This window comes from Linepithema humile, chromosome 3 (genome assembly GCF_040581485.1).
Source record: "Linepithema humile isolate Giens D197 chromosome 3, Lhum_UNIL_v1.0, whole genome shotgun sequence".
In the NCBI taxonomy this organism is placed as follows: domain Eukaryota; kingdom Metazoa; phylum Arthropoda; class Insecta; order Hymenoptera; family Formicidae; genus Linepithema; species Linepithema humile.
Window position 1 is genome coordinate 10,949,764 of NC_090130.1, and position 23,967 is coordinate 10,973,730.

General features: G+C 32.0%; 2 protein-coding genes and 1 long non-coding RNA gene across 3 annotated transcripts; 2 read left to right on the plus strand and 1 right to left on the minus strand.

The window, feature by feature from the left end:
• The first annotated feature begins 9,122 nt into the window (after positions 1-9,122).
• MED9 (mediator complex subunit 9) lies at positions 9,123-10,037 on the plus strand. The gene is made up of 3 exons (XM_012371707.2): positions 9,123-9,298; positions 9,633-9,738; positions 9,840-10,037. Exons 1-3 carry the CDS (start codon positions 9,195-9,197, stop codon positions 9,978-9,980), a joined length of 351 nt encoding a protein of 116 aa, XP_012227130.1. The 5' UTR covers positions 9,123-9,194; the 3' UTR covers positions 9,981-10,037.
• An 827-nt stretch (positions 10,038-10,864) lies between these two features.
• Positions 10,865-15,888, minus strand: GTPBP1 (GTP-binding protein 1). Its single transcript, XM_012371703.2, has 11 exons — positions 15,680-15,888; positions 14,756-15,127; positions 14,553-14,664; positions 14,261-14,441; positions 13,987-14,165; positions 13,761-13,913; positions 13,332-13,581; positions 13,128-13,272; positions 12,722-13,040; positions 12,373-12,644; positions 10,865-12,250 (listed from the first exon to the last, which is right to left on the minus strand). The coding sequence occupies exons 2-11, from the start codon at positions 14,855-14,857 to the stop codon at positions 12,071-12,073; spliced, it is 1,893 nt and encodes a 630-aa protein (XP_012227126.1). The 5' UTR covers positions 14,858-15,127; positions 15,680-15,888; the 3' UTR covers positions 10,865-12,070.
• A 1,137-nt stretch (positions 15,889-17,025) lies between these two features.
• LOC136998618 (uncharacterized) lies at positions 17,026-19,823 on the plus strand. Its single transcript, XR_010889204.1, has 3 exons — positions 17,026-17,174; positions 17,329-17,580; positions 18,201-19,823. It is a non-coding gene; the product is annotated as an uncharacterized lncRNA (long non-coding RNA).
• Positions 19,824-23,967: the final 4,144 nt, after the last annotated feature.

Consider the following 23,967-nt stretch of genomic DNA (forward strand, 5'->3'; position numbering starts at 1 on the left):
GCATATGTCAAAGTTTTGTTATGTTGCCGCCCTTTTCTAATTTATTAGGGAATTTTATGTAGAAGTCTCTATGTCGCCCATTGAAATATATACCATACTGGAACAAGCTCGCCTTTGTTCTCGACCGGTCAGATGGAGATAGCTGTTCGGACCCGGATCTCTCTATCTAACCAACAGTCTCGGTCACGTGTTCACAGCTACTATTATCGAGAGTAGATGAGATAGAAAGAGAAATCCGGTACCGAGTCACTGCCTTGTCTGACCGTTTTGTCAAATGGAGGGGGTAGCCTGTGCGCCTTCAAGTATGGTATATAGGTTGCGTTCCGTTTTGCGCATAGCACGCATCGTTCGCATCGCTAATGCTTAGCGCATTGGCTGCGTTTCGTTTCATTATGCGCATGATACATGCTTTGAAACGGAACGATATTGAACGCATTATAGCGTTTTCGATTATACAGGATTTGAACGACCCAAGATTGGTTAATGACGTCATTGCAACCTCTCCACCAATGAAAGACTTGCATTTATAGTAAAATAGTGATTGATCAACCCTAGATCGTTCAAACCCCGTTTATTCGAAAACGCTATTAGAAGCGGAAAATCAAAATAAATTCCACAATAAATTGCGCTATCAATGTGACAATGGGTGTTTACGATAATTCAAGTTCGAGTTAGTTTCACTAGGACCGAAAAATGAGATAGACATAACCATCTAGAATCTTTATGATTTATGACAACTCAACGCTGTCTTGTATTGCTTGAGTTAAATTAATTGAATTTGTTGAGTTTATAGAGCAAATTTTATTGTAATAAAAAAATGTTAACTGCAAATCAGTCTATGAAAGAAACAAATAATGTTGGTATGTATGTTGGTATACCTCTTTAATAGATATAATTATATATATATGTATATAATTATATTTATTAAACTCAACAAATTCAATGAATTTAACTCAAGCAATACAAGACAGCGTTGAGTTGTCATGAATCATAAAGGTTCTAGATGGTTATGTATATCTCATTGTCGGTCCTAGTGAAACTAACTCGAACTTAAATTATCGTAAACACCCAATGTTTTTAATTGATGAAATGAGTGACAGTAATAGTAGTGAATCATCAATGACTCTTCCATTATGGGCTTGTTCGTTTTAGCTACACTGGGGCTGCTCTGGGTCTGCTCTACACAGGATAATACAAAACAGATAAATAGTTTGTCCTGTATTATCTTGTTTAGAGCAGACCCAGAGCTGCCCCAGTGCAGCTAAAACGAACAAGCCCTATGACTCTTCCTATTTTGACACTTTTTACAATATCGCTATCAATCGCCATATGCAATTACGCAATCGCATGGAACGCATAAGCTGCTGCAACTCAAACTTGAGGTAGCTGATGCGTGTATTATGCGCTGCAGGTGGTGGGGATCTAGGGAATTCTAAGCGCTGTTCATGCGCGCATTGAGTGAAACGGAACGTTTTCTATGTAATTCGTGCGCATAATGTGCGAAACGGAACGCAACCATATTTCAATGATGTCGCCTTTTTCTCAAGGGTAGACAGGAATGACGGCCCGAGTCCGAATAGAGACCCTCTAATAAGAGCTGGATATCAGAGGGGCCACTTTTGATTGGTCCGCCATTTCCTAGGCATTCCCGCTTATATTCAAATTTCAATTTTATTTACTTTAAATGTAATTTTTAGTATTTTTATAATATTAAATGATAAATATTATAAAAATACTAAAACTTAATTTTTTCTATTAATCTAAATAATATATGTTAAAATAATTTTTTAATTAAATGTTTTCTCTGAATTCTATGAAATCTTAAGTAAAATTTAAATGAGGATAAGAAATAATTAAATAAATTTAAGTAAGGATAAGGAAGTAAAACACTTTTAATATTTTTAAAAATTATTTGTGAAATTTATTTAAAGAATGTGCGTACATAGATTTGCTATCATATCTCTTAATATTAATATCTTTTTTATTCATTATTCTTAATCTAAATACAATAAATCTTTTAATAATTTTTAAAAACAGTTTACGACAGTCTGGAATATTTTTGGAAAATTTCGTTAAATAAAACATGTTACTTAATCTCACAAAGACATGAATTCTTTCCAAGCATCCAATTTTTATAGCCAACATTTTTAATCCACAAAGCACGACGTTGAGAATTTGTGGGAAATAATTTCATAATATATTCTTTCTTTAAAGAGTTATTACAAAATTCTGCACAGCATCCACCCATTTTTATAAAATTCACTTTTTATAAATTGACATATATGCTAACACATTACACAGTGGCTTAGTTTACACCGATTGTTTAGTACGCGTACCAAATACTAAATCTGCTTCTCCGATAGGTATAAATCGTTTAGTGTCAAATCTACACCAATCAAAAAAGCTGATTTAATACTTGGTACGCGTCACGAACTAAGGAATAGAGGGACTGAGGCCGGTATTCATAGTCCGTTCTTATATTTAAGATTGTCTTAAGCACGGACTTATATTCGCTCTCTTCGTCACACATAGATTGTGTCTGACGAAGAGAGCGAATATAAGTTCGTGCTTAAGACGATCTTGAATATAAGAACGGACTATGAATACCGCCCTGAGTCTAAAGTTCTAGTTTAGGCGAGAGGGGATGGTAACTCAAGTGTGCGGGGGGGACTGCTTTCCGCCATATTGATGTAGCGATTCTCACACAGAGATTCTGTGTCTGTGACATGGTTACACTCGTGTAGTGGTGCCACTAGACATAACGAGTGACAAGCATAAAAAGATTAGGCGATTTTATTATTGTTGTATTATAAATTTTATAAAATACTTTAACTTTTATTACTCTGAGGCTCTGCATACAGTAGACAAAATATTTGAAATAGCAATAAACATTTAATATTAAAAAGAGAAATTATTTTACATTTAACAAGAGAATAAAATATATTAATTAGTTCCAATTCTTAATTCATGCATTAATTTTTTCTATTCTTTTTATTTTTAAAATAAATAATTCCAATTTCTTATTTCTAATATTTAATAATTATTTCTATTTCTATTTCTTATTTTGTTTATTGTGCGCAGGATCTGACTTTCATTTCTCACATATACGCAAATAGTGAGTTCTATGTGTGGTGATTACTAAACGAATATGGCGGCCCCCCCCCCCTCCCCCTCCGCAAACGTGCTCCACCGGTACAGCTTGTGCACCGTCCCTCTATTCCTTAGTCCGTAGTACGCGTACTAAAAAATCGGTGTAAACTAAGCCATTGGCTGCGTTCAGCAGAACAACTGCTGAATTGTCGTCTAGTCAACACTTAACGTTGATTTGTTGGTTCTAAAAGTAAGAGCCAATCATGTTCGATTGCTACCAAGCGATTTGTTCTGCTGAACGCGCCCATTGTCACACAGTGTGAAGTGTGACTGAAAAGTGCTGAAAAGTGAGGTAGCTTATATATTTCTCTCTCACTTGCAGGATCTTGCTAGGAAATGGCGGACTAGCCTGATATTGGGTGTTTACGATAATTCAAGTTCGAGTTAGTTTCACTAGGACCGAAAAATGAGATAAACATAACCATCTAGAACCTTTATGATTTATGACAACTCGACGCTGTCTTGTATTGCTTGAGTTAAATTAATTGAATTTGTTGAGTTTATAGAGCAAATTTTATTGTAATAAAAAAATGTCAACTGCAAATCAGTCTATGAAAGAAACAAATAATGTTGGTATGTATGTTGGTATACCTCTTTAATAGATATAATTATATATATATGTATATAATTATATTTATTAAACTCAACAAATTCAATGAATTTAACTCAAGCAATACAAGACAGCATCGTGTTGTCATGAATCATAAAGGTTCTAGATGGTTATGTATATCTCATTTTTCGGTTCTAGTGAAACTAACTCGAACTTGAATTATCGTAAACACCCATTTAGTCTCTTAGGTAGTTTTCCACCAAGAGACACAAGCGACACAAAATCATACAGTGTTCGACATAATGTTTTCTTACAACGACACAGCTCGACACAAATATACACAGCTAAAGAGGTGAGTCAAAGTGATTTGTGTTCAATTCATGGCTGCCAATATTTGACAAACTTAGAGAAATTTCAAGTTGTAAAAATTGAAACACTGCATGTATGTAGGTAAAGACAACAAGAAATGAAATTTCTTCTGTAATCGCAGAAAATATTCAGTGTACATTTATTTGAGTCATAAACCACTTGATTCATTCAAACTACTATTTGAAGAAGTAAAACTAATAATTAAATTAGATTTTTCCATTAATCGACAAATAAATATATTATTGTTATTTATTTGAAAAATTAAAATATTTAATTTACATTTTGTACAAAATAAAAAATAATAAAGATAATGTTTTATTTTGCTCATACTGTGTGTATTGTTTCATAAAAATTATCAAGCACAAAATTAATTTTTGTAAATTATATTTATTATGCAATTAATACACAATTTTTAATTTTTTTTTTTCTTTATAATTTTTAAAAACTTTGTTATAAAAAAGCTGTATAAAGAGGTGTAAGAATTAAGTTATACGAGAAAAATCACTATTACTTATATAAAGCGCGAACTACTGGCTGTACTGAGAATTAAATGATGTTCCAACAAGCAGCCTTACACAACTCTCCAGTGTCTGACACTGTGTCTATTTGTGTCTCATTGGTGGAAAACTACCTTATTAGCTTAGAACATATATACTGGAAGGGGCATAGCTGACTTGCCGTTGTCCTCAACCAAGATCTATAGAGAGAAGGTTACTTCAGGAAAACCGGTTGTGGGCGAGGGATGATGAAGTAAGGGGGGAGCTAGAAACAGCTTGATGGCGAGGGGCGATGAAGGAAGGGGAGAGCATGATGATCTCATTGACAAACAGTAGCTGTCTGAGATAGCTTCTGTTTGCCGATGAGATCATCATTGCCCCTCTTGCCGCTCGTCCCTCTCTGCATTTGCCCCTCTTGCCGCTCGTCCTTCTTTGCGCATGAGGTAACCTTCTCTCTACAGGGTGTCTGGCAATAATCGCCCCACCGGTTATATACAGGTAGAGGAGGTCAAATCGAGTAGAAAAGTCCTTTACCATTTTTTGATTTTTGTAATAAGTACTAAGTAATTAACGAAAAAAGATTGGTGAATCCGTGCAAGTAAAGCGCGCGCAGCGAGAAGGACATCCCACTGCTATGCGATCACTAGGCGCGCGATGAAGCGTTGGGAGGAGCGCTCTACAAATGACAATGGCAACATACGAGCGGCGCGTAACGCTAGATCCTTGTGTCCTAGTGATCGCGTAGCAGTGGGACGTCCTTCTCACCGCGCGCGCTTTACTCGCGCGGATTCGCCGATCTTTTTTCGTTAATTACTCAGTACTTATTATGAAAATTAAAAAATGGTAAAGGACTTTTCTACTCGATTTGACCTCCTCTACCTGTATATGACCGGTGGGGCGATTATTGCCAGACACCCTGTATAGATCTTGGTCCTCAACATCTATCTATCCTTGTCTGTACATTTTATTGCAATACGCATGTGTCGATTATGTTGATGTGTGTGATGACAAACTAGACAAGCTTATCTATGACAAGCCTTCCAATATAATCAAGTCTAAAGAAATAATCATAAAAAAGTATACAAAACTAATACTATTTAAACATCAATGAAGTTTTTAAATATTTTTTTTATTATTTATTATAATAATTTTTATTGTACTAGTTACTATATATACAAGATATAATTAAAATAAGATAACAAACTTTAGAGGAGCGAGAATATTACATAATAATAAATATTACTTTTTTATTTTTCATTAATAATATATATTTTATATTAGTAACAGTGGGTTTGACGAACATATGTTGATGTCAAATTTTTTTTCATGTTTGGTTTTGCTCCTCAAAGTTTGTTATCTTATTTTAATTCATCCTGTACATCCTGTATATAATTATTGTTCATTACAGTATTTGTTTTTGGTTATGTGCATCATTATTTTTATTTTATTTCGCAAGATTATTATTACATATTACTACATATTATTATATATAATTTATAATATATTGCAATTATATTATAATATAACTTAAAGAATAAATTGTTATAATCAAATTTTCAAATGCCTTCCACCTATTTTAAATCTTTCTACTTTCAACTTAGGCTGAGTTCCACTTGGTGATCGCAACGCTTGCGAACATTATCTATCTTTCTTTAACTTTCGATGAAAAACAAAGATAAAATGATTCCACAAGCGTTGCGATCGCGAAGTGGAACGTACCTTTAAGCAGTTATTCATTCGCGCAAGCGCATTGACCACTGATATGTATACATGGATAGCCGATGTCTTTGTTCTTGCACAAAAATTCCGTCTTCGGAAAATCCGCCATATTAGAAAGAAATTTCACGTGGGAACTTTAAACATATAATGTCTTATATATATATATCTTGTATTATATTTATTATTAATTAAATGCCATAATTATTTCACTTATTTGTTTTATTTATAAAATTTTATTCAAATTTATGTTGAATTAAAATTAAAATTTTAATAAATTTATTGTAAATATTTTAATATATGTATAATACAATTTTATTTAAAGTTACTCAAGTCAGTATAAAATTTATAAAAATGATACATATAAAAACTGATGCTTAAAAAAATATACGAATGCATAAGTGCATTAGAATTGATTAATAAAATAATTGCAACATTTATTTTATTATGTACGCAAACATAACCTATCTGTAACATACAATATTAATTCAAAAAATTGTATTATATATTATATAGACTTGTGAAATGTACGGTTTATTGTTTTATTTTCCGTAGCATTACAAAAACAACAACGCCTCATTTTGACGACAACAATATATATTATTTTTATATAAACAATCAATTCAGCTGCACTACTCACTGCTCGAGAATCACTGTTCATCACTGTTAATGCGCTGCGTGAAAATTTCCATCTAAGATGGCTGACGTTCAATTACAGACGCGATAGCAGCATTGAGTAAAAAGAAACAGGAGGGAGCGTTTGGTCGTAAAAGTGCAGACGGAAGTGACTATATAAAGTGGTCGCTCAAGATGGCCGCTCAAGGGCGCCAATATTGAATGACTTGTTATGTTTAATTAGGAAATAATGTACAATTAAAAGAAAATTACTATAATATGCAACAATAATACCAAATTTTAATGGCGTTTTTCATTAGAATTGCACTCGTGCAGTATTTCCATAAGAGCAATGTTAAAATCTAAAATCTAAATTTATATTAAATCCTTCGTCCTTACAAAAATTTATCCATGCATTTCTTTGATCCGGATTTTTCGGAAACCTGTTTGTGAGTGAAAATTATTTAGTAATTATTGTGAATCTACAATTTCACAATACTATACATATGATTATAATTTTCAAAATAAAAATCTCATTATTGTTGATAATACTAACCGATGAAACGTTATTCCACGATTTCGAGCTGCTGCTGTTATGCCACAAGCTCTACAGTATACCATTTTGATCGTTTATTTCCATACACTGTTGCATAAAAGACTATACACTGCATATTAATGCGTACGGCGTACGGTATGCCGCTTGCCGCTATGCTCGAGCATTCCCTCTCACTTTCAAAAAGTGGTCGCTCAAGATGGCTGCCATGACGTACATCCGTCCGCGGATTTACCTAGTCCTGGCTAGTATATGCTCCCTCCTGTTTCTTTTTACTCAATGGCAGCGCTCATCAGCTATCCATGTATACATATCAGTGGCATTGACCGATTTCGTACAGACAAGGATAGATAGATGTAGGGGACACTTTTGTTATGTATATTTAGATAGGTTATGCCCCTTCCAGTATATATGTTCTAAGCTTATTAGAGGGTCTCTACTCTCCAGGTCCTTCGTGACTATAACTGTTCAGTGAGCGCTCAAGGAGCAGGGGATATTAAGTTAGGCATCAGACTCACGAGCAGTGTTGTTAGACGGGACGTTTTTTCTCGCGCATGCGCAGCGCTGCAGCTATTAGCGTTTTCGATTATACAGGATTTGAACGACCCAGGGTTGGTTAATGACGTCATTGCAACCTCTCCACCAATGAAAGACTTGCATTTATAGTAAAATAGTGATTGATCAACCCTGGGTCGTTCAAATCCTGTATAATCGAAAACGCTATATGAATCCAGCGGTGTATACGGCTTATAGTGTTGGGTGCTGGCGCGAAAAGTTAGACGTTTGACAGGCTATAGGAGAAAGTTAGGTGAGTACATGTAAAAAATAATAATATTTATATCATATATATATTTATATGTATTTTTTGTTACGCGAAATATGGATAGTTCAAAAGGAGCCATTAAAAAGACGCATATTAAAAATTTTCAAAATTCTTGGTTAGCTGACGATTTATTTAAAGGATGGCTGGCTCCTCATCCTACGGAAAATAAGGCAATTTGTAACTTGTGCAATATTACCATTAGATGCTGTAAATCAGATTTAATACGACATTCACAAAGGGCTAAACATATTAAAAATTGTGACAGTAATTCTCAAATAAGTCAAAGCCAAAGCCAATTCCAAAAATTCTCATATTGAAAACGTTAAACGAGCCAAAATTAAATTAGCAGCTTTTTATTCTGAACATAACGTTGCTCTTTATACCGCAAATCACTTAGTTCCTTTGTTAAAAGACATTTGTATAGATTCTTCAATCGTGCAAGATCTTTCACTGGCTCGATCAAAGTGCACCAATATTATTAAAGAAGTTCTTGCAAAGCGGGAAAATAATTCTGCCAAATAAAATATTTTATTGTTATTAAAATGTTATTAACAATTATTTAAACATCCTTTCCTTTTTTAGCTTATTTTTTATTAATATTATTAATTATTTTATTATTATAAAAATAAACATAATATTTACATGCGTTTAATTTATTATTATTTTATTACTTTTTATCACTTTTTAACGATAAACAAAATTTTCTAATAATTTTTTAATAGAAGGGTCTACAAGTGCCCTTTTTTTTCCTCAATTAGTACACCGTTGAGGCCGATTCTCAAGTGCGTTCGTGAAAAAAAGCGTCCCGTCTAGCAACACTGCTCACGAGAAGGCACTGAAGACTATATACGCAAAAATACATTACGCTCTTATGAGACCTTCCACTCTATTCTATCCTCTTTGATCATACGATGCGACGTAATGGAGACGGTAGAGTTGGCAGAAGATGACTCTTTACGGACACAATTTACTGTCGACGATTTAGATATAGAGATATTACCGCTGATTTATGAAATTATTCGTAGGTATGTATTTTTCAAGCAAAAAAGTTTTGTTTCGATATTCACGTTTGAACGAATTGTTAACGGACAAATGATCAATACATAACCTGAAATTGAATTGAAAAATTGAAGAAAAAATTTATTGATTTTATGAATTTTATTCATTTACTACTAATAATAAAGTATATAAATATTACCCTGTCAATACATTTTTTTAACAGTTGTAACTTAAATAATAAACTTGTAGAAACTTTCAAAACTCACACAATCTGATTTTATATATATATAGTGATCAAATATATTTAATACAATTTATTCTTTGGTATAATATAAAACAATGCTCTGTTGCCATTTTTAGTGTTGAAAAAGATCCCCATGATACCACACAAAAGGCGAAAGAATCACAAGATACTAGTCATAAGATTTTAGAATTACAGAAGAAATTAGATTCTGCAAGATCACAGGTCAGTATATCGTACAATTTCATTATGTTATATAATTCTTGTCTAAAAATACATTCAAATATTCTTATATAAGTTTTTTAAAATAATATTATGCTTTTTAGATTAAAAGATTACCAGGAATAGAGTACAGCAAAGAAGAACAATTACAGAAACTCGAAACTTTACGCAAGCAATTAAGATTGAAACGTGAGCTTCTGTTAAAATATCGTAATACATGTACATTTGAGATACCAAAAGTATAAATACGTACACCTATTTGTGAAAATATAAAAAAAATAATTTTCTACATTTTTCAAAAATGCGTTTTTTAAGAGCTTTTTTCCAGTACTTATTAAATAATGAACAATTGATTAATAGACTAGCAGAATCTAAACCAATTAGACAAAGTGCACAATTTGTAGTATATATACTAATTAGGACAGGTATGATTCATGGAACACATCGCACTCTTTCTAGTCCACGAGAATTTGTTAAACAATTGAAAGATATTACTGAACAATTAAAACGACAGTTAGAAAAAGCAAAAGATGAATTTAAGAGAAATTCACCTAAATAATCTATATAGATTGATTTTTTAGTATCTCTGCCAAATTTTATGTATATAGTTCCTATACTAGACTATAACAGAAGAATCCTTAATAATGTATGTAAAAAAGAGAAATATTAATAAAATAATAATAATGTAATAATATAAGAAAACATTCTATTTAATTAAATAAGATTTTTATTTTCTCAACGTATTTATTAAGATGCCTAATTGCATTAAACTGGATTACTATCCTATGATCACGGACGTGTTCCACTGCGTTTTCTTTGTAAAACATTTTTGTTAAAAAGAATATTTTTAATACGATTAATAATACGATTGATAATAAATCGAGACATAAGTGGTTGTTTATTAATTTACAACTATGACTGAAATATAATTATACATATTCTTTCGATGTTTTTTTACTTTAAGATAGAAAAAATTTTAAATCTGATTTAAATAAAATATCAAGTTACATAGTAGATCTTTATCAGTGTAATATGATGTGTTCCTTAGAATCTAGAAACTCAATAAAGAAATGAAATTAACAATCAAGCAAATTTAAAGGAAGAAAGCCTTGGGCAATAATCTTTCGGATTGGCAATATGGCATGTGTTAATTTATTTCTGATCACAATACATTGAATAAAATTATATTTAAATTAATTGCTCAATTATTGTGTAATGACGAATTAAAAAAATATATATTCTGAAACAAGTAAATTATTTATTAAGGAATAGATATGTCTAACACACAGTAAGAAATTTTTTTCTTATATTTGGAATATTATACATCTCTGTTTAAGATTCCAGTGTAAAATGTATTGCATTGAAAATGGACAAAGGTGACAGAATTCATATATTCTTCTTTATAGAAATCTTATACAATATGGATTTAAATGTAGATATATATTGTTACAATAAAGAATATAGCATCCATCATATTTCATATATTACTATTAAATTCAGAAGACAAAAAAAAGATCTGTTCACGCTCTCTTGTATGAATCCATTGCATATGGTTTATACCTTCGAAACTGAGGTACATGTGCATTAGGGTGAAATGAAAAAAGTGAATTTTGAAATATTATTTTACAACTTAGGGAAAAGTTGCCTCTCATATGCAGTAAACTATGTACAAAATTTGAGCGAAATCGGACAATATCTTTCGTTTCAAAACGGTCAGTTTTATCTATAGTATAAAAATAGAACGAAACAAAAATTTTAAAATATCGTTTTGCAACTTCGGGAAAAGTTGCCTCTCATATGCAGTAATCTCGCCCCAAAACGGTCAATTTTATATTACACACACGCGCGCGTGCACATACACAACTGTTTTGTGGCGAGAGTGTTGTCCGATTTCGCTCAAATTTTGCACGTAGTTTACTGCATACGAGAGACAACTTTTCTCTAAGTTGTAAAACGATATCTCAAAATTCATTTTTTTCGTTCCACTCTAATGTGCATATGCTCCGTATAATGCTTTTTTAATCTGTATATAACACTGATGTAAGACATATATGTCTCTTAGAAAAATAAAATGATTCATAAATATCGTTATTGTATCTTGTCATATTTTTAAAAGAATATCTTTTTGATGTAATTAATAAGTCGAAATGTGAAAGAGTGTTTGTACTCTAATTTATAGCACAATATATATGTTTGTATATTCTTTTTAAAGTATTTTTTTCTTACTTTTGGAAAAAAGAATTTTACAATTTTGCGTTGTATCACTTTGAGAAACTTGTACGCAGTAGAAAGTTATAAGAGCATTGATATTATGTTCTTTGTACATTGATAGCTCTCATACTTTTGCAGGATTTTGTTCTGCTAAAGGCTGAATACTGTTGATAGCATTATGAGATCGTCCTCCTTTTCGACCTCTGCCTTTTTTGTTCTGATTTAATCCAGATCTTTGCGGAACATTTTCTTGTTTGGCCGTTTGCGCTTCGATCATCGAGTCGGCTTCAGTTATTTCCGATGTCTATCGCGGTATAATGTTTATTCATGTATTTTTGCGTCTTGTATTAAAACGAACTTATTCATGCACCTATGTATAAAAAAATGATTTTAATTTTATTAAATTGCATATTGCACTAACTATACCTGCATGTTTGTGTTCTGCCGACCCTGCGATGTTTTATTCGGTTTATTATTTCTGGATGCCTGTGTGGTTGTATTATTCGAATGTGATATAAGATTCACTACATTTCCTACTGCTTTAGTACGACCCTCTCTAAACACCATTCTCTGTCCAGGTTTTATGTACTCAGGGTGTTTAATAAATCTAAAGTGCACTAAAGCTTTATCGCCTGTTCTCAAACAATCCTGGGACATGGACAATATAGAAGCAGTTTGTCTTATGCTGCCACAATGTACTGCAATAATTGTGACAATTGATATGTATATAATGAGGATACGTAATGTATACACGTTAATCAGTCAAGATAATTACCCATTGCCTGATAGCGTGAGCTAATTGTTGTAGGATGATGCAGTACCAAAATTTCACCCTCGAATTCCCAACAGGCTTGTGGATTAAGCGCAGGTGCGACCATTACCATGCCTTTACGAATGTGCGATCGTTTGATCTTTTTTAGGGCGAAACTAGCTGTTTGTCCACCTCTCACCTCGCGGACAGGCATTCTTTTTCGATGGATGCTTTTGACTGCTATAGGTGTGAAACGGCCTAGCGGATCAGGTCCTAATAGTAAAGTATCATTTAATTTTATAATACCTTTCAAAGTTGTACCAGACACCACTGTACCGACACCCTGAAATTTTTAATTTTAAATATCCATGTCGTACATATATATGGGAAGAGGGAGGAAGGGAAGACTGTCATGTAATATAATACATACTGGTACAGAGTATGTGTCATCAATTTGAAACTCAGCAGGTTCATCATCATGACTAGTAATTCTTGCAGTTAGCAAATTAAGAAACATCTTGAGAAGATTTAGATTTTCTCCGGATACGTTAGATACTTGAAAAATTGGACACAACCTGCAAACATAGCATTGAAGTATTTTATGATAACGTATCTATATTAATAATATACTAACCGTTCTGAAACAAAATTAGTAGCGCTGACTACCACATCATCAGATGTCTTTACTGTAACTGGGACTTTCCTACAGCCAGGCGATTTCAGGATCCTTATCAATAGCTTCAGATTTTCCTGTAAGACATTCGGTGGACACATATCGATTTTTGTTACAACAACGAATACCGGTACGGATAATGCTAAAGCAAGGCCCAAGTGTTCCTTAGTCATTCCTACAATACCGGCGTTTGCTCCGATCATCAGCATACCTGAAATAATCTTTGAGTTACGATTATGATGCATTCATGGAGCTTTTTTAAAATACACGATGCCAAGTGGCACCAATACAAAAAAAAGGCAATATTTTCGTCAATTTGTTTTATTATTGTCGTATTATTTGTTTTCAGATTTTCCATTTCGAATTGTTATAACAACAATATAATGTTACCAAAGTCTGGAGCATGTCCAGTCATTCCAAAGACAGTTGTCTTCAAATATCTCTCATGGCCGGCGAGATCGATGAATGTAATTACTTTCGAGGACTTTTCACATATTTTTACCCAATCTAGTGATCCATGTTCGGGTTTGTTAACTACGTTACCTGCAAATAATGATATGACAAGAGGTGATAAGTAATTATATTGAACGAGCAGCAAAAATATCTCAATACTAACCGACGCTATCGAATCCAAGTATATCATTCCCGACAGAACTAGTCCGTCCTGTTTCGGCTTCATGTTTATGACGAAATAATTTTTGACGTGCCAGGCCTCGTCCATTGTCGAGTTCGCCATGAGTCAGTACTCCTAATAACGTTGATTTACCAGCATCCACGTTACCAACGACAGCAACTCTATAAACAGTTAATAAAATATTCTATTATGGACAATTATTATTAATATATTACGCCAAATAACAATTCAAAGTGTTATATTATTAAATAAAAACCTGATCTCTAAGAAATCTTGCTGATCTAGACGTCTTCTCACTAGATACTGTCCCGTAAGACCATGATCCACTTTACTTTGCCGTAGAAGCACACAATCTGCTTCCAGTGTTGCAGCGAGAGACTGTAAAGTAGCAACCGATGCTTCATACTCATCTTCCTTTAAGCCATCCTCGGAACCATCTAAAAGCATAACAATTATTCAAGATTCAAAAATTTTCAGTTAACGTATTATAATTATACATATTGAGCGATTATACATACATCTTTCCCTTTTATCTCTTTGATACTTACCTTCAGCAATACCAATATCAAAAATTGTCTCGCTGCCTCCATCCTGAATCCTTTCATTCAACCTTCTCAACAATAGCTCATATTGATCCTCAGATGGGCTGACTAAGACATTCTAAAATGTAAAATAATCTGTATATATTCACAGCAATAGTTGTAAAGTATTTTGAATATAATATTTAATATAAATACGTATTTTTATATACCTTTCCTCTGATACTAGAATAGTCTACAGTTGGGACAAATCCATGTTCTTTCTCTGGCAGATGAGCAATGGCTTGCGATATGATAGACCCAGTTCCTGACATAATATCGAGCAATTGATACAAATGCTTCAAAACTAAATAATTGTTATTTGTTGATCTCTATTATTTGTCACAGCAAATCTTATTCAATTATTTATCTTTCTTGTATACAAGCATCCATTACAAGCATTTTCCAATATTTAAATCCAAATCTTCTTCCGCAAATTACTAGTATTTGCACATACATAACTGTGGCACTTGAAATTTGGATTACACTTTTGAGTGAAATCTAACACTCAGCCATTTTTCAAATCCAAATACCATTTTTATAATCTGCAACAAATACACATAGATAACAGTCACCCTTGAACTCAAAACTAACAAGTGATACAGGTTGCATCAGCTAATGTAATAAACTTACTGATTACGCTATTTTCTAACCTTATTTATTTTTTAAATTAAAATAGAACATATATATATGAAAAAAATAATTATGTATTTTAATTAATATAAAAATAGATAAACATACGTAAACACACACCTATTGTTATCACTTTGCACCCTACACATGTCACACCGTAAACGTCAGCCAATACATCGCGATTTTGCCAAGTAAACGGATTGTGTAACTTGTATCAAACGTCAACATATTGTTGTTCTTTAAAGCAATACATGCTAGAGAAAGTTAAAATATCCAAAACAAAATGCGAATTTAAAAAAGCATCGATGTATTCTTTTTAAAGCACACCCACATATACGAGTAAATATTCTTCCTTACGATAAAATGTGAATTGTATGCAAGATAACATTGACGGCTAAATAAATGTGTAAATGTTTTTTTTATCTCTTGGTATTGTTCATAATAAAAAAAAAAAGAATATTTACCTGTTAAAGAAAAGAGACGTCAGTCTCGGTCGAATTTGCAATATATTACGAGCGAAACTAGCAAAACTGTCAAATTAACAGCACTGCGCTTGCGAAAATACTGTCAACGATGCGTGGTGCATGCATGCGTATGTATGTGTGCGCGCGTGGTGTGAGTGTATGTACAGAGAGAAGCCAGGGCTGATCAACTCCCGTGTATTTTGTGGCTGCGTTCCGTAAAGCGCATATGTGCGCATGTACCTTAGTATACGTTACGTTTACTATAGATACTTGCGCGCATATGCATTTTACGGAACGCAGCCTGTATTAACCTAGAGACCCTCTAATAAGAGACTGGCCAACTTGACAGTTGCAACCATGTTTCAGCAAAATTCTGCGAGAGAGACAGGAATATATACACTAGAGATTCTCTAGTTCCGAATCGCTGGATCTTTCGGAAAACTATACAAATTAAAGCATTTACAATTATAATTATTAAATTAATATTTAAAGAAGCATATATATATATATATATATATATATATATATGCCTGTATGTGAATTTTGAATCGGGCAGGTTGGGCGCTATATTAATTTTTAGTTTCTTGTAGATTCTGTGGTAAGATAGGTGACGCTGCAAACACGGTTAATATAGAGACCCTCTAATAAGAGACTGGCCAACTTGACAGTTGCAACCATGTTTCAGCAAAATTCTGCGAGAGAGACAGGAATATATACACTAGAGATTCTCTAGTGTATATATTCCTGTCTCTCTCGCAGAATTTTGCTGAAACATGGTTGCAACTGTCAAGTTGGCCAGTCTCTTATTAGAGGGTCTCTATATTAACCGTGTTTGCAGCGTCACCTATCTTACCACAGAATCTACAAGAAACTAAAAATTAATATAGCGCCCAACCTGCCCGATTCAAAATTCACATACAGGCATATATATATATATATATATATATATATATATGCTTCTTTAAATATTAATTTAATAATTATAATTGTAAATGCTTTAATTTGTATAGTTTTCCGAAAGATCCAGCGATTCGGAACTTGTGGATTGATATTTTAAAATTAGATGCAGTATCCATTCCTGCGGCAGCACGCATATGTTCTGATCATTTTAAAGAAAAAGACTATGAGAAAGGAACTTCGATTGCTAGACTCTCTAGGAATGCATTACCAATAGTTATACAAGTATAAAATAAAAATAAATATTTATATTTAAGTATTTCTCTCTCTCTCTCCCTCTCTCGCTTTCTCTAAATGTAATTAATTTTGGATTATTTGTATTTAAATATTTTAGGAACATGAAGGAGAAAAGTTATCTGTAAATAATACATTTATACATTCTCCCACAGGAATGTATGATATACCTCTAATCTTGAAATCAAAACAAATATATCTGACAATATGTCTAACGTAGAAGAAAACTTGAATCTGGAGATAAGTCTGGCATCAATTTCACCAACAAGTGTTAATATTTTATCGAGTACGGATAGTTCTATAGGTAAAAGAAAAAGATGATTAATTTAGAAACTGTTATAAATATTATAATCATAAAAAAATTATAATTATAATTATTTCATATAATATATATAAAAGTACATGCAATTGCAATTAGTTTGTTCCAAATGAGATGTTAATATTATTTTTATTTTTAGCAATACCTTCAACTTCTACCAAAGAAAAAGCAACCATGACTTGTCATGATATAATATATAATTCTCTCGAGAAATGCAGACTAAGGAAGAGAATCGAATTATTGAAAAAAAATTATAAAAGAAGAATACGTAATTTGCAACAAAATGTACGTCGAAAAACAAAACAGATTACTACAATTAAGGATATGCTGAATCAATTGAAAAAAACAAACTTATTAAATGTGGAGCAAGCTGATACTCTACAATCATTTAGTGAGTCAAGTAATATATTTAATCGAATAATGCATGCAAAACGTGTGCCTAGACAATATGATGAACAGTTTCGCGTTTTTGCTTTGACGTTGCACTATTATTCTCCGCGTGCATATGAATATGTTCGTTCAAAATTCAATTTCTGTTTGCCACATCCAAAAACTATCACTAAATGGTATGGGAGCATTCATGGAGAACCTGGCATTATTTCGGAAGCTTTAAATTATATAAGGCAACGTGTAAATAATGTTAATTATCCATTACTAGGTTCTATAATTTTCGATGAAATGGCAATTAAACAGCATGTAGAATTTGACGGTACAAAATTTTGTGGGTACACGGATATGGGTGATAACATTATTTCCGAAGACAATAGTCTTGCAAGCAAAGCTTTAGTTATTATGATTGTGTGCATGAATGAAGCATGGAAAATACCTATTGCTTATTTTTTAATTAACAAAATATCAAGTGAGATGAAAAGTAATTTAATATTGCAATGCATATCTGCTATTAATAATACAGGCATGAAAGTTATATCTGTTACATGTGATGGTTTGAGTTCTAATATTAGTGCATTTAAATATCTTGGATGCAATTTTGATGATATAATATCATTGCAGACGTCATTTCAACATCCTGATATAGGGGAAATTATTGTTGCTTTCCTTGACCCTTGTCATATGTTGAAATTGATACGTAATGTTATCGGAGATATAAAAATTATAATTGATGGAAATGGAGAACAAATAAAATGGTCTGACTTGGAAACATTACATGCTTTTCAACAATCTGAAGATATGCATTTAGGGAATAAGTTACGGAAGTTTCATATTGATTATCACAATCAAAAAATGAAGGTTTGGTTAGCAGCACAAATTTTTAGTACGTCTGTTGCAAATTCACTTTTGTTTTGTAAAGATAATTTGCAATTAAAGGAATTTCAATCCTGTCAGGGAACAATAAAATTTTTACGTATATTTAATGACTTATTTGATATTTTCAACTCAAAAAATATAAAACAACACGGATTTAAACAACCTTTAAATGAGCAAAACGCAAAATTAATAGTTAATAAATTAAAAGAAATTAAAGATTATATTTTATCCTTAAAAACAATAAATGGCCAGCTTTTAATTCATACTCGAAAAAAAACATTTCTAGGTTTCCTTATATGTATCAATAGCGCGATAGTATTATATAACGAAATGTGCAAAAAGAAAAAACTTTTAAAATATATTCCATTCTATAAAATTAGTCAGGATCATGTGGAGTTATTTTTTGGTTGTATAAGACATCACGGAGGACATAATAACAATCCTACCACACGTCAATTTAAAGCAGCTTTAAAAAAAATAATAGTGCACACTGAATTGCGTAATGAACGAAATGGCAATTGTATTTCATTGGAACAGATTTCAATTTTACATGCTTCCTCAGCTAATAAAATATCCAAATCTGAAGATATAATAAATATGACCTCACGTTTATCACGTTTGATTGATGATGCAACTATTACCACAAATGAAGATAGAAATCGATTTCATGCTTTTGTCGATCATAATTATGTAATAGATATTAGAGAAATTTCAGAATTCGCTGAAAATGTTATTGAATATATAGCAGGCTATGTTGTAAAACAATTGAAAAAAAAATTACATTGCGAAGAATGTCTTCATGTTTTAACAGACACTGATGATCATAATAATAATTTGATTTCTGTAAAAAATAGACAAGGAGCATTAATACAACCATCAAAAGACGTTATTACAATTTGTAATAAATGCGAAAGAATAATAAGACACGCAATTCAAGTAAGCACAAATGGATTTATAACTAAAAAATTTTATGAAACATATCTTACTAATAATGTGTTGAAATCGTTCCTTGATACTAATTTATTTTATTCATTACGAGAACATACATTTGATCAGTCTCCTTTAAAAAATCATGTTGTACATTTAATTCGGGCCATTGCTCAAAACTATATCAAAATCAGATTACATTATATAACATTGAATTCTATAGATAAATCTAAAAGCAAACGTCATCTATTTAATAAAATTGTATTGTTCAAGGGTATGTAAAAAGCATGGACATATTCAAAAATGTCTATGGTAAAAAGCGTTTGAATCTATATTATTTTCTTTAATAAAGTTATCTGTAAGATTTATTATAAATTTAACTAACTTTATCTAACATATATAATTATAATAGCTAATATATTTTTTAACTTTACAGTATATTTATGTTTTCAAAAAAAAGAGTATTATTATATCTATGTTATATCTTATGACTATGTTCCTAAAAAAGTATTTTATATATGACTATGTACTTTGCCAATAAACAAGCTTGTAATAATATTTATACTTTTATAGTAAAGTGTATATGTATGAAGTCTCTATTAAAAATACATATATATCGATTGTAATTATTTAAATTTGAATAAAAGTTTGCAATACATTTTAAAATAATCATTATTATTAGTGGCCCTTTTATCATGGTATTATTTATTATTTAAAAAAAGGTTGACGTTTTAACGTAAAATGTAACAAATTCAATTACTGTTTTTATTAAACATATATAGCTGTGTAATACTAGCATTCAGAGATATTAGAAAAAAAATATAGGTTTCTGCTTTATAAATCTATCACTTATGATAAATTGATTGACTACCACGTTCTCTTTTGTCGCGCGGCAAGCATTTCCGCGTGTGGTCGGCAGGAATCCTATTTCGTATTAAACGCCATTACGCACGCGCACCATTCCATCCAATAGAAAGTGCTCACAGTTTACCTCGTCGCTCGTCCCTAAGTGGCTTCACCCCCCTTGTCTAAATACTGTACTCACGCTCCATCTCTATCTTCCGATATCTATGGGTCTATATAGTTGCCCCCCCCCCCCCTAACGCAAATCGTAAAAACATTTATATATTCGGATTGTACATTGTTTGTACATGAATGTACTATGATTTTTATCGTTTGTACATTTTTCGTTAATTTAAAAAAAAATTACAAAGTTTTCGTAACTGTGCCAATGATAGTTAGCCCCCCCTATGTCGCAATTACGTCACGTAAACTCAGATATGTAATACTCCTATATTGCTAGTCTCGTATCTTCACAATGAGAGGGACGAGCCCCATAAAAGAGAGATGCACGAATTCCAAATATGGGCATGGACGGTCAAGCCTCATTATGCGCAGGCGCGTCTATTGAGTGAGTGTGAGCGAGAGACAAAGCATTAGAAAATAAAACGGAAAGAACGCGAAACAGAGAAAACATTACCCGGTCGCGCCCGAATGTTTATTCGCAACGTACCTCTGACGGATAAATGTTAATTAACAAATAATAATATTTGAAGAGAAAGATTGAAATTATAGATGCAGAGTTTTTCATTTTAATTGACGTTCTAAAATATCTCGAGAATAAGATATGGAATTGGAAAATGTAATCTTTTTATGTAGAAGCGTTTTTGATAGTTCAAGCAAGTCATTATTACTGTTTTAAATGGAACGATCCTAAAATTTAATTTACATCGATTCCTCAGAATATTCAGCGTAAAAAGTTGTACGAGTAAAATAGACAAAAATGGAATACGAAATATTTTATGTTTTAATCTGACGTATTTCAACATAAAATATCTCGTAAATATTTCTTCAAATCTTCATGAAATAAATCATCTCATCAGTAATCTTTTTCAGAAAAGAGAAATGATGGTACATAAGTAAGTACATAAAAGACGTACATATTAGATCGGATCAAATTTAATGTAAAATTATAAGAAATACATTTTACTTGGGTTTTTTGAATTTGTGAAATGTAGGATAAAATATAGATTGCGCTTATGTCCACAATTTCTTTTAATCGGTTACGTATATATAATGTTACATTTTTATGAATATCTTTACACAATTAGTCGTGATTAAATAATATTAATTTTGTGTATTTATTTTGAAGATAAACTTTTTTTTCAGATATTTTATGGGCTTCGTAAAATAATCGAATGTTAAGGTATAATTCTATAATATTTTTGCACAACTGACTGCGATGATTATCTAAAATGTCTTGAGATAATATATGATTATCCATCACATTATTCGAAAACGAAATGCCAATGCGATTAAAAGTTTTATTAAGTAGGTCGCGCTTAATATTCTTTTTCATTAAACCATTTGGAACATTAATGGAAAGCACTGCTCCTGGTTTCAATAACCACTTTCTGCAACACAGTTCTATGCTATTTTTATAATCACTCGGTACAAAGTGATCGGAGCAAATGTGTATATGCATCACATTGTCCTTGTCAGATAATTTGCAGGCATGCAACCACTGTGCCCGAATGCTCACCTCTTTTGGAAATCTACAAATAATTATTATTTATTCCATCATGCTGTTAACTGCTTGATAATCCAATCATGTGTTACAGTAAATCTAATGTAATAATGCTATGCAAATAAGTTGAATTAGAGAAAATAAGTATAACATTTTATAAATACACATTTTACGTGTAAGATATTTACTTGTGCATTGCAAAATTTCCATTCTTTGCTGTCTTTTTCTGACACAAAAAACAAATTCGCACCATCGCACAGATCACGAATATAGGTTATGTGAAAATATCGCCTAACGCTGTTTTAAAAAATGTAACCGCATGCGCACAAAGCAGCTGGACCGTGCGCGAGAGAGAGGCTATTATACGTCTGCACCGTAATGTTTGGGCTAAGGATCGACACTCTTCTAGCGATATAGAAGTATTACATATATGGCTAGAACTAAGGCACTAGATATGTAGGTATTCTCATCCGCCATTTTGGTTCCTACTAGATGGAGAATTATAGCGTATATAGTATAGTATAGCGTACATGTGTAACACGTCAATTATTAAAAATGATTCAGGACTTTTTTCGACTCATTTTTTGGCAAGGAATAACGCTATGTACTTAGGGTGCGTTTCACTTAACGCCCGCAACGCTCCTAGAATCATTTTATCCTCGTTTAAGGCTGGCGTCACATAGAACCCGTAATCCGTAATCCGCACCGAAAGTCCGCAAAAGTTACTAGGGATTGCGTCCGTAACGTTACGTGTGTTTTATCTCCTTGTGTCCCATGGAGCCGTAATTCCATGAAATTTCCGTAAAAGTTACTAAAAGTTACTAGTTATTACTAGTAATGCTTTTTTTAATTTTATTTATTTAACTAAATTTGACGATTTAATTAAAATTTTTGTTAAAATTATAATATATTCTGTAGTTTTCTTATGAATAAAATACAAATAAACAATTATAATCTGTTAAATAAAAAATAGTAATACCGTTACGTGTGTATTTACGGCTCCATGGGACACAAGGAGAAAAAACACACGTAACGTTACGGACGCAATCCCTAGTAACTTTTGCGGACTTCCGGTGCGGATTACGGATTACGGGTTCTATGTGACGCCGGCCTAACTTTCGATGAAAAACAAGGATAAAATGATCCTAGGAGCGTTGCGGGCGTTAAGTGAAACGCACCCTTAGTGGGCAGTCTTTAAGTGTCACCCTGTATACGCTATAATTCTCCATCTAATAGGAACCAAAATGGCGGATGAGAATACCTACATATCTAGTGCCTTACTAGAACTCAATCCGAGATCTCGGTCCGAGTCCTCGAACAATAATATTTATACTTGGCTGAATATAGTTAGCGTTGTAATCGAGTTACGATTCTTTACGATGATTTTCTGATCTATGTTATATTGCCAAGTTGGTTTATAGATATCATCAAGTGATGCACCGCTTGATTTCGAATGTTTTATTTTATTTAGATGGTCCAGATATTGTGATCTTAAATTATTAATTTTTTTTTGCAATTTTAGTTGTTAGTGGTTGTCCTGTTAATTCTTTGTACTGATTACAGATTATCTGTAAAGCTTGATCTCGTTTCATACGATTATGATAATCAACACTTTTTGTAACATATAAACAAGAATGTTGTTGATATAACATTAATAAAATTTTAACATTTTCCTTATTATCCATTTTTTATTATAAAAGAAGTTTTTTCTGAAAATCAATTTTATATATTATTATACTTTTCTTGAAAAATAATATGTATGTATAGGTTATAATATATTTTTAATGTCTAATTTAATCTGTATTAAAACTAATAATAACTACTTATGTAAATCTTATTAATTATTAATCTTATTAATTTATTTTATTTAAGAATTATATTTCTCTTATTTTTTCAATTCTATAATTACTTACTAAAATATTATTTATATTGGGCTTGTTCGTTTTAGCTGCACTAGGGCAGCTCTGGGTCTGCTCTAAACAAGATAATACAGGACAAACTATTTATCTGTCCTGTATTATCTTGTGTAGAGCAGACCCAGAGCAGCCCCAGTGTAGC

What these genes read in the sequence shown, in the direction of transcription:
- MED9 (XM_012371707.2), top strand. Translation starts at nt 9,195, where the DNA reads ATGGAGACGGTAGAGTTGGCAGAAGATGACTCTTTACGGACACAATTT. An exon ending in ATTTATGAAATTATTCGTAG is followed by an intron (nt 9,299 to 9,632) that starts GTATGTATTTTT and finishes TGCCATTTTTAG; the next exon opens with TGTTGAAAAAGATCCCCATG. An exon ending in TAGATTCTGCAAGATCACAG is followed by an intron (nt 9,739 to 9,839) that starts GTCAGTATATCG and finishes TATGCTTTTTAG; the next exon opens with ATTAAAAGATTACCAGGAAT.
- GTPBP1 (XM_012371703.2), bottom strand. Translation starts at nt 14,857, where the DNA reads ATGTCAGGAACTGGGTCTATCATATCGCAAGCCATTGCTCATCTGCCA. An exon ending in ATTCTAGTATCAGAGGAAAG is followed by an intron (nt 14,665 to 14,755) that starts GTATATAAAAAT and finishes TTTACATTTTAG; the next exon opens with AATGTCTTAGTCAGCCCATC. An exon ending in GGCAGAACACAAACATGCAG is followed by an intron (nt 12,251 to 12,372) that starts GTATAGTTAGTG and finishes ATACCGCGATAG; the next exon opens with ACATCGGAAATAACTGAAGC.